Source organism: Rana temporaria, chromosome 4, assembly GCF_905171775.1.
Source record: "Rana temporaria chromosome 4, aRanTem1.1, whole genome shotgun sequence".
NCBI lineage: Eukaryota > Metazoa > Chordata > Amphibia > Anura > Ranidae > Rana > Rana temporaria.
Window position 1 is genome coordinate 331,934,757 of NC_053492.1, and position 13,731 is coordinate 331,948,487.

General features: G+C 52.2%; 1 protein-coding gene across 3 annotated transcripts in view; it reads right to left on the bottom strand.

The window, feature by feature from the left end:
• GGPS1 (geranylgeranyl diphosphate synthase 1) overlaps positions 1-13,731 on the bottom strand; it is a 173,494-nt gene that overhangs the window by 38,438 nt on the left and 121,325 nt on the right. The window contains exons 1-2 of one of the 3 annotated variants that reach the window (XM_040350729.1): positions 13,331-13,354; positions 4,336-4,406 (exon numbers count right to left, since the gene is read on the bottom strand). The exons of 1 other annotated variant lie outside the window; for it this stretch is intronic. Coding sequence is in view for 1 of the 2 variants with exons in the window: in XM_040350727.1 (XP_040206661.1) it covers positions 4,336-4,406 (71 nt within the window). In the remaining variant the exon portion in view is untranslated. Of the gene's footprint in view, positions 1-4,335; positions 4,407-13,330; positions 13,355-13,731 lie in introns of those variants that run through there. One more of the 3 variants, XM_040350727.1, reaches the window with a different exon arrangement.

The following is a 13,731-nucleotide window of genomic DNA, read 5'->3' on the forward strand; positions in this document are numbered from 1 at the left end:
GTAGACAGTCAGTAGGCACATTGGTCTAACAGACGGACGTGTGTCTAGAGCTCCTCTCACGTGAACTCCAGTGACTCCAGCGAGGCCTCGTGCACGTTCTCCTGCTCTCCAGGATAGAGTCTGAAAGAGTGACTCCTCCCCAGGGCCAGAACTGAGCTCCAGTAATAATCGGTGTGCGCTCCTAACAGTAGGACATATGGCTCCTGGAGCCAGACAGGCAGGGCTTTCCACCCCCAGCCTCAGCCTCTGCTGTCAGACTCGATCTGACCCCAATCCACCTCCCCTGGATCTCTCCTTCTTCCAGCACCCACCGGATCCTCAAGGTAAGCCCCTGACAGGGCTATCTCTTCCACCTCCCTAAGCACCTGCTGGCGGCTGTCCTTTTCAGGACAAGCCGCGGCAGCGGCCCTCGCGCCACCTCGTGGAACCGTTCGGCGGCCGCAAATTTAGGAAAGGCCGTGGCTTCACCTGCGGCCTAGCGGGGCGCCGCATGATAGACCCCCAGCAAACCCCAAAACAACCCTCAAATCAGAAACAAGCCCACCCGTACCCCAACAGGTCCCCCATCCACCACCTAGCACTCCTGTGTCACATCAGCCTGCTCGATCAGCCTCTCAGCCGCACACCCCTGGCTGGAACACAGATCCTCACTGCTGCATCCATCTAGGTACACCCCCTGTAATTGGGGTACCCCTACCACGCACCCCTCACCCCACTACCAATTGTGTACCCCATCCCCACTTGCTCCCATTTGCATTTGATCCAGAGACACGTCTGATTGGCCACAGGGGGTCAGGAAGGATTTTTTTCCCTGCCGCGGCATATTGGCATCGCACGGACAGGGTTTTTTTTTGCCTTCCTCTGGATCAAACAGGGAAGCAGGGTTCAGTAAATTCCCCCCCCATTATCACTAAAACCCCCCCCCCATGTCAGACATTTGCCCCCAGTACGTCAGCGACCATGACTAATCGGAGATACTCGGCGGAAACCATTCGGGGCCTGAAGCCGTTTGCCTCAATTTTACCGGTCGCCACCAAAAAAGCCCTAAGGACCGAACACCTGTTTAGAATCGATCGACGATCGACAGTCAAACACTACCTCCTATCATCCCAACCAAAACGCATATCATGCGCTCTGGTCAACACAAGATCGGCAGTAAGACACCGATTAGAAATCCATGATCTCATCCTACAATGCGATTTAGATTGCCTCTTTATCACAGAAAGCTGGCTCACAGCCGACAAACACCATTCTAGGAGAACTGGTGCCAGAAAATTATCGCATTATAACAGAAAATAGAGTGGGGCAAAGAGGAGGAGGCCTGGCAGTGATCCACAAGACTCACCTCACGATCACTAAGCCAGTCCTTCAAAACCCACTTCCATTCATGGAAACCCTTTCTCTACAACTTCAAACAAATCCCCAGGAGACCGTCCATATTCTACTCTGCTATAGACCACGGGGCCCAAAAATCGCAGTTTCTCTCATCCTTAACAGAGTTTATCTCCACTTATACCCTAAGCAGCAAACATTTTTTGCTGCTTGGGGATTTCAACCTGTGGGCCAATTCCTCACAGGACCCCGTCGCCGACGTCTGCATCAACCACTTGGAAGGACTTGGTCTGCAGCAACTAGTATGTGGGCCCACACATACATTGGGTCACACACTCGATCTTCTCTTCAGACAAGAACTGGAAGTAAAGATCCTCAAAAATTTGCCATTACCATGGTCTGACCACCATGTAATCAAGTTCATTATTATCAAAAATGCCCCTTTAACAAAAACATCAAAACCAGGGACAACCCACTGGACGAGATCGCAGAAGAAGCTCCATTCGGAGCTCTTCAAAACAACATTAAAGAATAAAATAAAAACAATCCAACCACACCTAACAGCCACAGAAACCCTGGATGTCATCAACACGGCTTTACTGCAGTCAGCAGACTTAGCAGCGCCAAAACGCAGAACCTACATCTGAAAAAACAACTCCAGCTGGTTCAACGACCAGCTGTCATTGTTGAAGCAAGAGCGCAGGAGGGCGGAAGCCGCCTGGAAAAGAAGCTCTTCCGAGGAAAACCATGCCATTTACAAGGCAATAACAAATAAATACCACAAAGAAATCTTCAAAGCCCAAAAAAATCACTTTTCAAATGTCATTACAAATGCCCTAAACCGCCCCCGAGAGCTCTTCAAGCTTGTCACCCAGGCCATGAATCCAGGCGGTCTTGAAGCCCCCAACGCACATAGTCAAGAATTCTGTTGTCGGACTATTTCATTAATAAAATTGAGGGAATCCGACAAAGCATTCAGCAAAACTGTAACCCCCTCAACCCCCCTACTAATCATTCCCCCCAATACCCACACAATTTCACCGCAATCAACAAAGTTCACTCTCAAAACCATCTCCATCGATGCCACTAACAATATCATCGGTACTCTGCGAAATAGCACATCGCCTAATGATATCATTCCCACAAAACTGCTGAAGGAATGTGCCGATATCCTGGCACCGCCCATCACGCAGCTTATAAACCAATCCTTCAGGGAAGGCATAGTGCCCTCCCAGTTGAAACAGGGTATAATCCAACCCATCTTAAAGAAACCCACTCTTGACCCCAAAGACCCAACTCACCGTCGTCCCATAACAGGATTAAATGTTCTCTCCAAGGTAATGGAGAAAGTAGTGGTACAACAGCTGCAACAGCATCTAGATACCCACAATCTACTCGATCCACTTCAATCTGGTTTCCGTCCTGGACACGGGACGGAAACAGCACTACTCAAAATATGGGATGACACTCTCGAGGCCGCAGACGAAGGAGAATCTTGTCTTCTGGTACTGTTGGATCTAAGCGCAGCTTTCGACACGGTAGATCACAAACTATTACTGGCTCGGCTAGCAGAAGTAGCCAGAGTCGCAGAAAGTTCTCCTCTTTTCTGGAAAACCGATCACAAATAGTGAAATTGGGACCTTTTACTTCTGAAAAACGCACGGTGTCATGCGGAGTCCCTCAAGGATCCCCTCTGTCGCCGGTGCTATTCAACATCTATCTCCGCCCTCTCTTTGAAATCATCAGTAGCCAAAAACGACTTTATCACTCATATGCAGATGACACTCAACTGTATTTTCGCATCTGCAACAAAAAGGATCATCATCTCAGTCTAGAGACATGCCTCTCTTTGATAGAAAACTGGATGACAAAGAGTTATCTTGAACGCAACAGTTCCAAAACAGAACTTCTCCTGTTTCACGCCAGTCGTAAGAAACAACTTGCACCAACTTGGACACCCCCGCCCATTCTGGGCCAAATCATCACCTCTAGCGCCAAAGTCAAAAGTCTTGGGGTCATCTTCGACACCTACATGACAATGGATGCACAAATAGGGTCAGTAGTCAGCGGATCTCACTATCTGCTGCACCTACTACGCAGACTTATTCCTTTTACTCCTAAAGAAGACATAGAAGTCGTGGTGGGAACAATCGTTAACTTCAGACTGGACTATGCAAATACCCTTTACCTCGGACTCCCTAAGTACCAAATCTCTCGTCTGCAAGTCGTTCAAAATATGGCCACCAGACTTGCGACTGGGATAAAACCATGGGAATCTATCTCACCTTCGCTGAGAGCCCTCCACTGGTTGTCTGTAAAAAACAGAATTGCTTTTAAAGCACTCTGTCTGACGCATAAGTGCATCCATGGAAGGGCCCCTCAATATCTATGCGAAAAAATAAAAACTTACAACCCCAATCGCGTTCTGCGATCCACCGACCAAAATCTGCTCCAGATACCCAAAGCCAAATCCAAAAGGAGAAAGAAGATTTGCGTTCCAGGGTCCCAGACTATGGAACGCTTTACCAACCAGCATTCGGTTGGAGGAGAACCACCAGGCCTTCAGAAGAAAGATCAAAACTCATCTCTTTTGATATCAAGAGAGACAGGAACAACGAGCGCCCAGAGGCGATTTAGTTCGCATGTGCTGCGCTATATAAGTTTTTCACTCACTCACTCACTCAGTATATTTTGTGCATTGGAGATTAACTAAATTGTATATAGAGGAGCATGAAATAGGGGTGTTTATAAGGACATCTACATGCAGTACGATGCAATGGTCTGAGGTTATCTGCCCAATGTAATTTACGGTTAGAAAATACATTTAGTATTTTTAATTAGAATAAAAAAAATCATACAATCATTTAAGATAATTCTGAACGTTTTACAGACAATTATAAAATAAAATAAATGCTCCACACTGTTAATGGCGATTTTATGTTTTGCTTTCATACAAAGGAAAATAAAATCAGAACATTACATAATTAGAGAAAAATAAAATACCTGTGTTTTATCTTCTGGCACGTTAAGCCAATGGTTAAAGGCTTGAGACAACTTTGTTCTAATTTGCTTACCTAGAATTGCCAAAAAAAAAAAAAAAAAGTCATACAAAGATAATGAAATATATTAAAAGCATATGTAACAAAACAAAATATATATACACATTTATCATGGGCAACATAAAGGGGGTGCTAAAGTCCACATAATTGTATTTATCTACTGAAAACCTATTTTGGAGCTGACAGAAGACAGGAAAACAAGAACATTTTGGTAGTTGCTTAAGCGCTTCTGGACCGCCCACCACATATATATACTGCACGCGGTGTAGGAGGCACACATACGCTGCCAGAGCGCCACTCCCGCTGTGATTTGACACAGTGGAAGCCATCAGCAGGTCCGGCAATCCCTACGAATCACTGATTGTTCTGTGGAGAGATGGAGCAGCAAACCGTATGTAAACAAGGCAAACCGCTAATCTTTCAGGTAGGAAAAGAGATCTTGTGTTTCAGCTAGGCTGAAACACGATTTCTCTTTTTCTCCAATGTATTCATCCCCCATACAGTTAGTAAGCACCTCCCAGGGACACACTTAACTCTTTGATCGCCCCTGACAGTGTCATTTATACAGTGATCAATGCGTTCGTTTTTTTAGCACTGATCACTGTACTGGTGTCACTGGTCCCCAAAAAGTGTTACTTAGTGTCCAATTTGTCAGACGCAATATCGCAGTCCCACTAAAAAAAAAATCGCTGATCACCGCCATCACCAGTAAAATAAATAAAAATGCCATAAATCTATCCCTTTTTTTTGTAGAAGCGTTAACTTTTGCTCAAAGCAATCAATATACACGTATTGAGATTTTTTTTTACCAAGAGTATGTAGCAGAATACATATTAGCCTAAACTGATGAAGACATTTTTTTATTGGGAATGTTTTATAGCAGAAAGTAAAAAATATTGTTTTTAATTAAAATAAAATGATAAAATATCACCAAAACAAAGCTCTATTTGTGGGGAAAAAAGGACATAAATTGTATTTGGGTACATCGTCATACGACAATTGTCAGTTAAAGCAATGCAGTGCCGTATTGCAAAAAATGGCCTGGCTAGGAATTAGGTAAAACCTTCCAGAGCTGAAGTGGTTAAAAAAGAGGCAACCCCCTCTAACAAAGTTGAAATATAGTAATAATAGTTTAAGCAATAACTAGGAATATACCACTTTTTTTTAGCAAAGAGTACCGTTATTTTTTTACTCGCTGATTGATACCAATTCTTATTTCCCAGGTCCCCACTGTGTCCCCCTGAATGCCCCTTAAACCCCTCTTTCCCACTATAACCCCCCCCCCCACACACACACACACAAATCTTTTCCCCACTGTACCTCTTACATAACTGTTCCTCATCGTCGCCTCATTTGTTTTTGAGGGATCCTTTACCAAAACAAAGAAGATCACTGTGGGATTAAAGCTGTGTTTTAGACCTACATGTTTATAAAATAGGCATGTTCCTGTACATGCCTATTTTATAAACATGTAGGTCTAAAACACAGCTTTAATCCCACAGTTAATCCCACGTTAATGTAATATAGGTGATCCTGCACCCGTTGACCAAAGGTCCATTTCGTCTTTCCAATATAGAAATCTCCACATACACATAGTGCTATACATACACACCACTCCTATTGTTTGGCAGTCCGACAAGGACCTAGATTTAGAATTGCCACCTCTTGGGAGTGTAAGTGCATAACCCCAGGGTTTGACAAATTTGCTTGGAATCTAGGAGCCAGCCTATAAAGTTAGGAGCCAGGAAACGCGCCCTTCTCGCCAAGCTTGCGCACAGAAGCTAACGCATACGTGAGTAGCACCCGCATATGTAAATGGTATACAAACCACACATGTGAGGTATCGCCGCAATCGTTAGAGCGAAAGCAATAATTCTAGCCCTAGACCTCCTCTGTAACTCAAAACATGCAACCCGTAGAATTTTTTAAATGTCGCCAATGGAGATTTTAAAGGGTACAAAAAACAGTGCTCACCGCTCGAGAACACTTACAGGAAGTTGCTCCAAATCCTGGGAAATACCATGGTGTCACCGCTCGGCAGGGCCGGACTGGCCTACCGGGAAAATTCCCGGTAGGCCGCTTGCTTTTGCCTGCTGTACTGCCTGTCAATCAAATACAATCAGCGGCGGGCCGTAGCCGCCATCGCCGCTGCCGCCGCTCTTATCAATTGCGCAGGGGTGACGGCTGCACTGAATTCCCTGACCCTGGGGCTGCTTTTGCATAGCTTTAGACTGTCACTGCGCCGGTAGTTAAAAGCAGCCGCGGGCCAGCGGGTTGCAGCCGCCATGCTCGCCGTCACACTTCCCTGGCTTCTTACCTAGCTAATCAGTGAGCACTGAGCAGCATCACTGATCATGTGTCTAAGGGGAGGAGCCGAGCAGAAGAAACAAACGGACTAGTTCCATCGTCCCGTGCGGCGCCAGCACCGCCCACAATATCTCTTCAGGGTCACGAGTGAGGGGAGAGCCGCAGGGCAGAGGAGAAGTGAACGGCGTCGCCACCCTGCCTTGGAGCACAAGGTGAAGAAATAGACATTCTCTATTTTCTAATATTAGAGGGGACGGACAGCATAGGACAATTGCAGTACGGGGAGGGGGGGTGTGTGTGTGTAATACAATGTACAGGAGGGAGGGGTGATCGGATGGGGGAGGGGAGTAATGTTTCTGTATGAAAAGTTCTCCATCACCTGATCCCAGTGCCCCCCCCTGTACTCCCCTCCCCCATCCCAGTATCCCCCCTGCAGTCCCCTCCCTCATCCCAGTGTCCCCCCTGTACTCCCCTCCCCCATCCCAGTGTCCCCCCTGTACTTCCCTCCCCCATTCCAGTGTCCACCCTGTACTCCCCTCCCTCATCCCAGTGTCCCCCCCTGTACTCCCCTCCCCCATCCCAGTGTCCCCCCCTGTACTCCCCTCCCCCATCCCAGTGTCCCCCCTGTACTTCCCTTCCCCATCCCAGTGTCCCCCCCTCCCCCATCCCAGGGTCCCCCCTGTAATCCCCTCCCCCATCCCAGTATCCCCCCTGCACTCCCCTCCCTCATCCCAGTGTCCCCCCTGTACTCCCCTCCCCCATCCCAGTGTCCCCCCTGTACTCCCCTCCCCCATCCCAGTGTCCCCCCTGTAAACCCCTCCCCCATCCCAGTGTCCCCCATGTACTCCCCTCCCCCATCCCAGTATCCCCCATGTACTCCCCTCCCCCATCCCAGTATCCCCCCTGTACTCCCCTCCCTCATCCCAGTGTCCCCCCTGTACTCCCCTCCCCCATCCCAGTATTCCCCCTGTACTCCCCTCCCTCATCCCAGTGTCCCCCTGTACTTCCCTCCCCCATCCCAGTGTCCCCCCTGTACTCCCCTCCCCCATCCCAGTGTCCCCCCTGTACTCCCCTCTCCCATCCCAGTGTCCCCCCTGTACTCCCCTCCCCATCCCAGTATCCCCCCTGTACTCCCCTCCCCCATCCCAGTGTCCCCCCTGTACTCCCCTCCCCCATCCCAGTCAGTATCCCCTCCCTCATCCCAGTGTCCCCCCTGTACTCCCCTCCCCCATCCCAGTGTCCCCCCTGTATTTCCCTCCCCCATCCCAGTGTCCCCCCTGTACTCCCCTCCCCCATCCCAGTATCCCCCCTGTACTCCCCTCCCTCGTCCCAGTGTCCCCCCTGTACTCCCCTCCCCCAACCCAGTGTCCCCCCGTGATCTCCTCCCCCATCCCAGTGTCCCCCCTGTACTCCCCTCCCCCGTCCCAGTTTCCCCCCTGTACTCCCCTCCCTCATCCCAGTGTCCCCCCTGTGATCTCCTCCCCCATCCCAGTGTCCCCCCTGTGATCTCCTCCCCCATCCCAGTGTCCCCCCTGTATTTCCCTCCCCCATCCCAGTGTCCCCCCTGTACTCCCCTCCCCCATCCCAGTATCCCCCCTGTACTCCCCTCCCTCATCCCAGTGGTCCCCCTGTACTCCCCTCCCCCATCCCAGTGTCCCCCCTGTACTCCCCTCCCCCATCCCAGTGCCCCCCCTGTACTTCCCTCCCCCATCCCAGTGTCCACCCTGTACTCCCCTCCCCCATCCCAGTATCCCCCCTGTACTCCCCTCCCTCATCCCAGTGTCCCCCCTGTACTCCCCTCCCTCGTCCCAGTGTCCCCCCTGTACTCCCCTCCCCCAACCCAGTGTCCCCCCGTGATCTCCTCCCCCATCCCAGTGTCCCCCCTGTACTCCCCTCCCCCGTCCCAGTGTCCCCCCTCCCTCATCCCAGTGTCCCCCCTGTGATCTCCTCCCCCATCCCAGTGTCCCCCCTGTGATCTCCTCCCCCATCCCAGTGTCCCCCCTGTGATCTCCTCCCCATCCCAGTGTCCCCCCCCTGTGATCTCCTCCCCCATCCCAGTGTCCCCCCTGTGATCTCCTCCCTCATCCCAGTGTCCCCCCTGTGATCTCCTCCCTCATCCCAGTGTCCCCCCTGTGATCTCCTCCCTCATCCCAGTGTCCCACCTGTGATCTCCTCCCTCATCCCAGTGTCCCCGCTGTGCTCCCATCCCAGTGTCCCCCCATCCTGTACTCCCCTCCCCTATACCAGTGTCCCCCCTGTACTCCCCTCCCCCATCCCTGTGTCCCCCCTGTGATCTCCTCCCCCATCCCAGTGTCCCCCCTGTAATCTCCTCCCCCATCCCAGTGTCCCCCCTGTAATCTCCTCCCCATCCCAGTGTCCCCCCTGTAATCTCCTCCCCCATCCCAGTGTCCCTCCTGTGCTCCCCTCCCTCATCCCAGTGTCCCCCCTGTGATCTCCTCCCTCATCCCAGTGTCCCCCCTGGGATCTCCTCCCCCATTCCAGTGTCCCACCCCGTACTCCCCTCCCCATCCCAGTGTCCCCCCCGTACTCCCCTCCCCCATCCCAGTGTCCCCCCTGTGATCTCCTCCCTCATCCCAGTGTCCCCCCTGTGATCTCCTCCCCCATCCCAGTGTCCCCCCCCGTGATCTCCTCCCCCATCCCAGTGTCCCCCCCGTGCTCCCCTCCCCCATTCCAGTGTCCCCCCCTCCCTCATCCCAGTGTCCCCCCCCGTACTCCCCTCCCTTATCCCAGTGTCCCCCCTGTAATCTCCTCCCCCATCCCAGTGTCCCTCCTGTGCTCCCCTCCCCCATCCCAGTGTCCCCCCTGTGATCTCCTCCCCCATCCCAGTTCCCCCCCGTGCTCCCCTCCCCCATTCCAGTGTCCCCCCTCCCTCATCCCAGTGCCCCCCCCCCCGTACTCCCCTCCCTTATCCCAGTGTCCCCCCTGTAATCTCCTCCCCCATCCCAGTGTCCCTCCTGTGCTCCCCTCCCCCATCCCAGTGTCCCCCCTGTGATCTCCTCCCCCATCCCAGTTCCCCCCGTGCTCCCCTCCCCCATTCCAGTGTCCCCCCTCCCTCATCCCAGTGCCCCCCCCCCGTACTCCCTCCCTTATCCCAGTGTCCCCCCTGTAATCTCCTCCCCCATCCCAGTGTCCCTCCTGTGCTCCCCTCCCCCATCCCAGTGTCCCCCCTGTGATCTCCTCCCCTATCCCAGTTCCCCCCGTGCTCCCCTCCCCCATTCCAGTGTCCCCCCCCGTACTCCCCTCCCCCATCCCAGTGTCCCCCCTGTAATCTCCTCCCCCATCCCAGTGTCCCTCCTGTGCTCCCCTCCCTCATCCCAGTGTCCCCCCTGGGATCTCCTCCCTCATCCCAGTGTCCCCCCTGGGATCTCCTCCCCCATTCCAGTGTCCCCCCTGGGATCTACTCCCCCATTCCAGTGTCCCCCCGTACTCCCCTCCCTTATCCCAGTGTCCCACCCCGTACTCCCCTCCCCATCCCAGTGTCCCCCCCGTACTCCCCTCCCCCATCCCAGTGTCCCCCCTGTGATCTCCTCCCTTATCCCAGTGTCCCCCCTGTGATCTCCTCCCTCATCCCAGTGTCCCCCCTGTGATCTCCTCCCTCATCCCAGTGTCTCCCCTGTGATCTCCTCCCCCATCCCAGTGTCCCCCCTGTGATCTCCTCCCCCATCCCAGTCCCCCCCCCCGTGCTCCCCTCCCCCATTCCAGTGTCCCCCCCCGTACTCCCCTCCCTTATCCCAGTGTCCCACCCTGTACTCCCCTCCCTCATCCCAGTGCCCCCCTCCCCTATCCCAGTGTCCCCCCCATACTCCCCTCCCTCATCCCAGTGTCCCCCCTGTGCTCCCATCCCAGTGTTCCCCCTGTACTCCCCTCCCTCATCCCAGTGTCCCCCCTGTGCTCCCATCCCAGTGTTCCCCCCCCTATCCCAGTGTCCTCCCCTCCCCTATGCCAGTGTCCCCCCCCCCGTACTCCCCTCCCCTATCCCAGTGTCACCCCCGTACTCCCCTCCCTCATCCCAGTGTCCCCCCCGTACTCCCCTTCCCCATCCTAGTGTCCCCCTGTGCTCCCATCCCAGTGTCCCATATCTGCCCCCCCCCCCCCCCCTTCTCTCTCTGTCACATACCTTTGCTGCCCTTGCAATAAAATTGAAATCTGTATAATAATCTCAGAGTGGATGGGGGAGGGGCATGTGACTTAGGCTACTTTCACACTGGGGCGTTGCGCCGTCGGCAGTAAAGTGTCGCTATTTTAGCAGCGCTTTACTGTCGTTTTTGCAGCGCTATTCGGCCGCTAGCAGGGCGCCTCAAAGACTTTTTTGAGCGTCCTGCCAGCACAATGCTAGCGGCCCAAAAGGATAAAAAAAAACGTCTGCAAAGCGCAGTAGCGCTTTGCTGGCGGTTCAGCGCCGCTGCCCATTTCAATGGGCAGGGGCGCTTTAGAAGTAGTGTATACACCGTTCCTACAGGGCCTAAAAGATGCGGCTAGCTGGACTTTTTTGCGCATCCTGCCAGCGCACCGCTCCAGTGTGAAAGCTTTCGCATTGGAGTGAGAAAATAGGCTATTTCAGGGCATTTTGCAGGCGCTATTTTGTAGCACCTACGAAGTAGCTCAGTGTGAAAGTAGTCTAAGACCCCTTTCACACTGAGGCGCTTTGCAGGCACTATAACGCAAAAAATAGCGTCTGCAGAGCGCCCTGAAAGAGCCTATTTTCTCACTCCAATGCGAAAGCTTTCACACTGGAGCGGTGCGCTGGTAGGACATAGAAAATTCCTGCAAGCAGCATCTTTGAGGCGCAGTAGGAGCAGCTCCTAAAGCACCCCTGCCCGCGCTAGCGGCTGAATAGTGCCGCTAAAAATAGCGGCGCTTTACTGCCGATGCCCCCACCGCCCCAGTGTAAAAGAGGCCTTAAAAGTGGAGGTTCCCCTACAAAAAAACTTTTAATATTGCATTTATGAGATTAATGACAATTAGAATCGGCTGTTTTTTTTTTTTTAAATACGTCCGTACATACCGTTTCCTATATGTGTTCTCACCGCCGCTTCCGGGTATGATGGTCGGGCTGGGCGTTCCTAATTGATTGACAGGCATCCGACCGACGCATACAGCGCGTCACGAGATGCCGAAAGAAGCCGAACGTCGGTGCGCAGGCGCCGTATAGAGCCGCACTGACGTTTGGCTTCTTTCGGCATCTCGTGACGCGCTGTATGCGTCGGTCGGATACATGTCAATTAGGAACGCCCAGCCCCGACCATCATACCCGGAAGCAGCGGTGAGAACACATATAGGAAACGGTATGTACGGACATGTTTTTAAAAAAAAAACAGCCGATTCTATTTGTCATTAATCTCATAAATGCAATGTTAAAAGTTTATTTTTAGGGGAACCTCCACTTTAAAGTCATCATCATGTGTGATTGTGCGTGTGTGCTAAGCAGACAGGGCCGCTGATGATCCTACTCTCTCTCTCCCCCTGTACAGTGTCAGAGGCACTGGCGCAGCATTGGCAGAGGACCATCACAGTGCCACTGCCAGTGAGTGTGACCTGTATGTGTACCACTGTCTGATGTTCCATTCCACTCTGCCTTTCTGCCCAGTGCTGTGCCCATGATACACCGCACAATTCCTCTGCATTTATGGGTGCTGATATTGCCGCATTTATGGGTGCTGATATTGCCGCATTTATGGGTGCTGGTAAGGCCATATTTATGGGTGCTGGTAAGGCCATATTTATGGGTGCTGGTAAGGCCATATTTATGGGTGCTGGTAAGGCCGCAATTATGGGTGCTGGTAAGGCCGCAATTATGGGTGCTGGTAAGGCCGCAATTATGGGTGCTGATATATTACTGCAATTTTGGGTGTTTTTTTTTTTTTTGTTATGGTTATCTGAAAGATGGGTTTCAAATGTTTTCACAGGGGCGCAGTTTCAGTAGAAATGCCTCTCTCTCGCTCTTGCACCCTTTCTCTCTCTCGCGGTTGCACCCTCTCTCTCTCTCGCGGTTGCACCCTCTCTCTCGCCGTTGCACCCTCTCTCTCTCTCGCCATTGCAGCCCGGCCCCTCTCTGGCTCTCTCATGGATTTCTCTTTTTTTTGGGGCTGGTATATTAATGCTTTGGGGCTGGTATGAAATTATTTCCAGGGCTGGTTTTCATTCCCAGTCCGGCCCTGCCGCTCGAGAACACTTACAGGAAGTTGCTCCAAATCCTAGGAAACCCCATGATGTCACCGCTTGAGAACACTTAGGAAGTTGCTCCAAATCCTAGGAAACATCATGCCGTCACCGCTTGAGAACATTTACAGAAAGTTGCTCCAAATACTAGGAAACACCATGGTGTCACCGCTTGAGAACATTTACAGGAAGTTGTAGAAGATCAGCAGCAGTGAGATGCAGCAAATGATGGGAAAAAAGGTGAAAACAGCAATTGTCTATGATGCACATTACTTATATCAATCAGTTAGCGTTTCCAGCCACTTTAATCTACAGGAGTGAGAACACTGCCCCCATTCAGCAGCACAGAATAGGGTAAACGTACGCAGTGTGTAGGTTCTGTATATCACAATACTCCTATCACACCGAAGACGGTGTGCTCATAATATAGCCATCACACAAGCAATACTCACCCAAGAAGCCCTCGGGTCTAGTCTTTGCGAGCAGGATGTTTTTAGGCGAGGCCGCAGCTTCGGCCTAGTCCGCGGAGCGCCGGTCCTATGGAACAAAAAAAAAAAAAACAGTGGCTGCTGCGCTGCTCTCTTACCGGCGTCAGCGGGGATGGAGCAGTAATTCCAAAATGACAGTGACAAGCAATACGAGGACCGGGCCATGTCCACCATCCCAGCCAAGACCCCACTTGCCAGGATGCTATTTCTGGTCGCCATGGCGACCTGGCGACCAGGATTTGTTGAGCCCTGCATTACCCTCCCTGATCCAGGGGCATTGGTCACAGCTCCCACATTTATATGTCACAGTACCACACACAGCTCCCTCCAATACATCTGGAGGTGTGCAGTGGCTGTGGACCAGT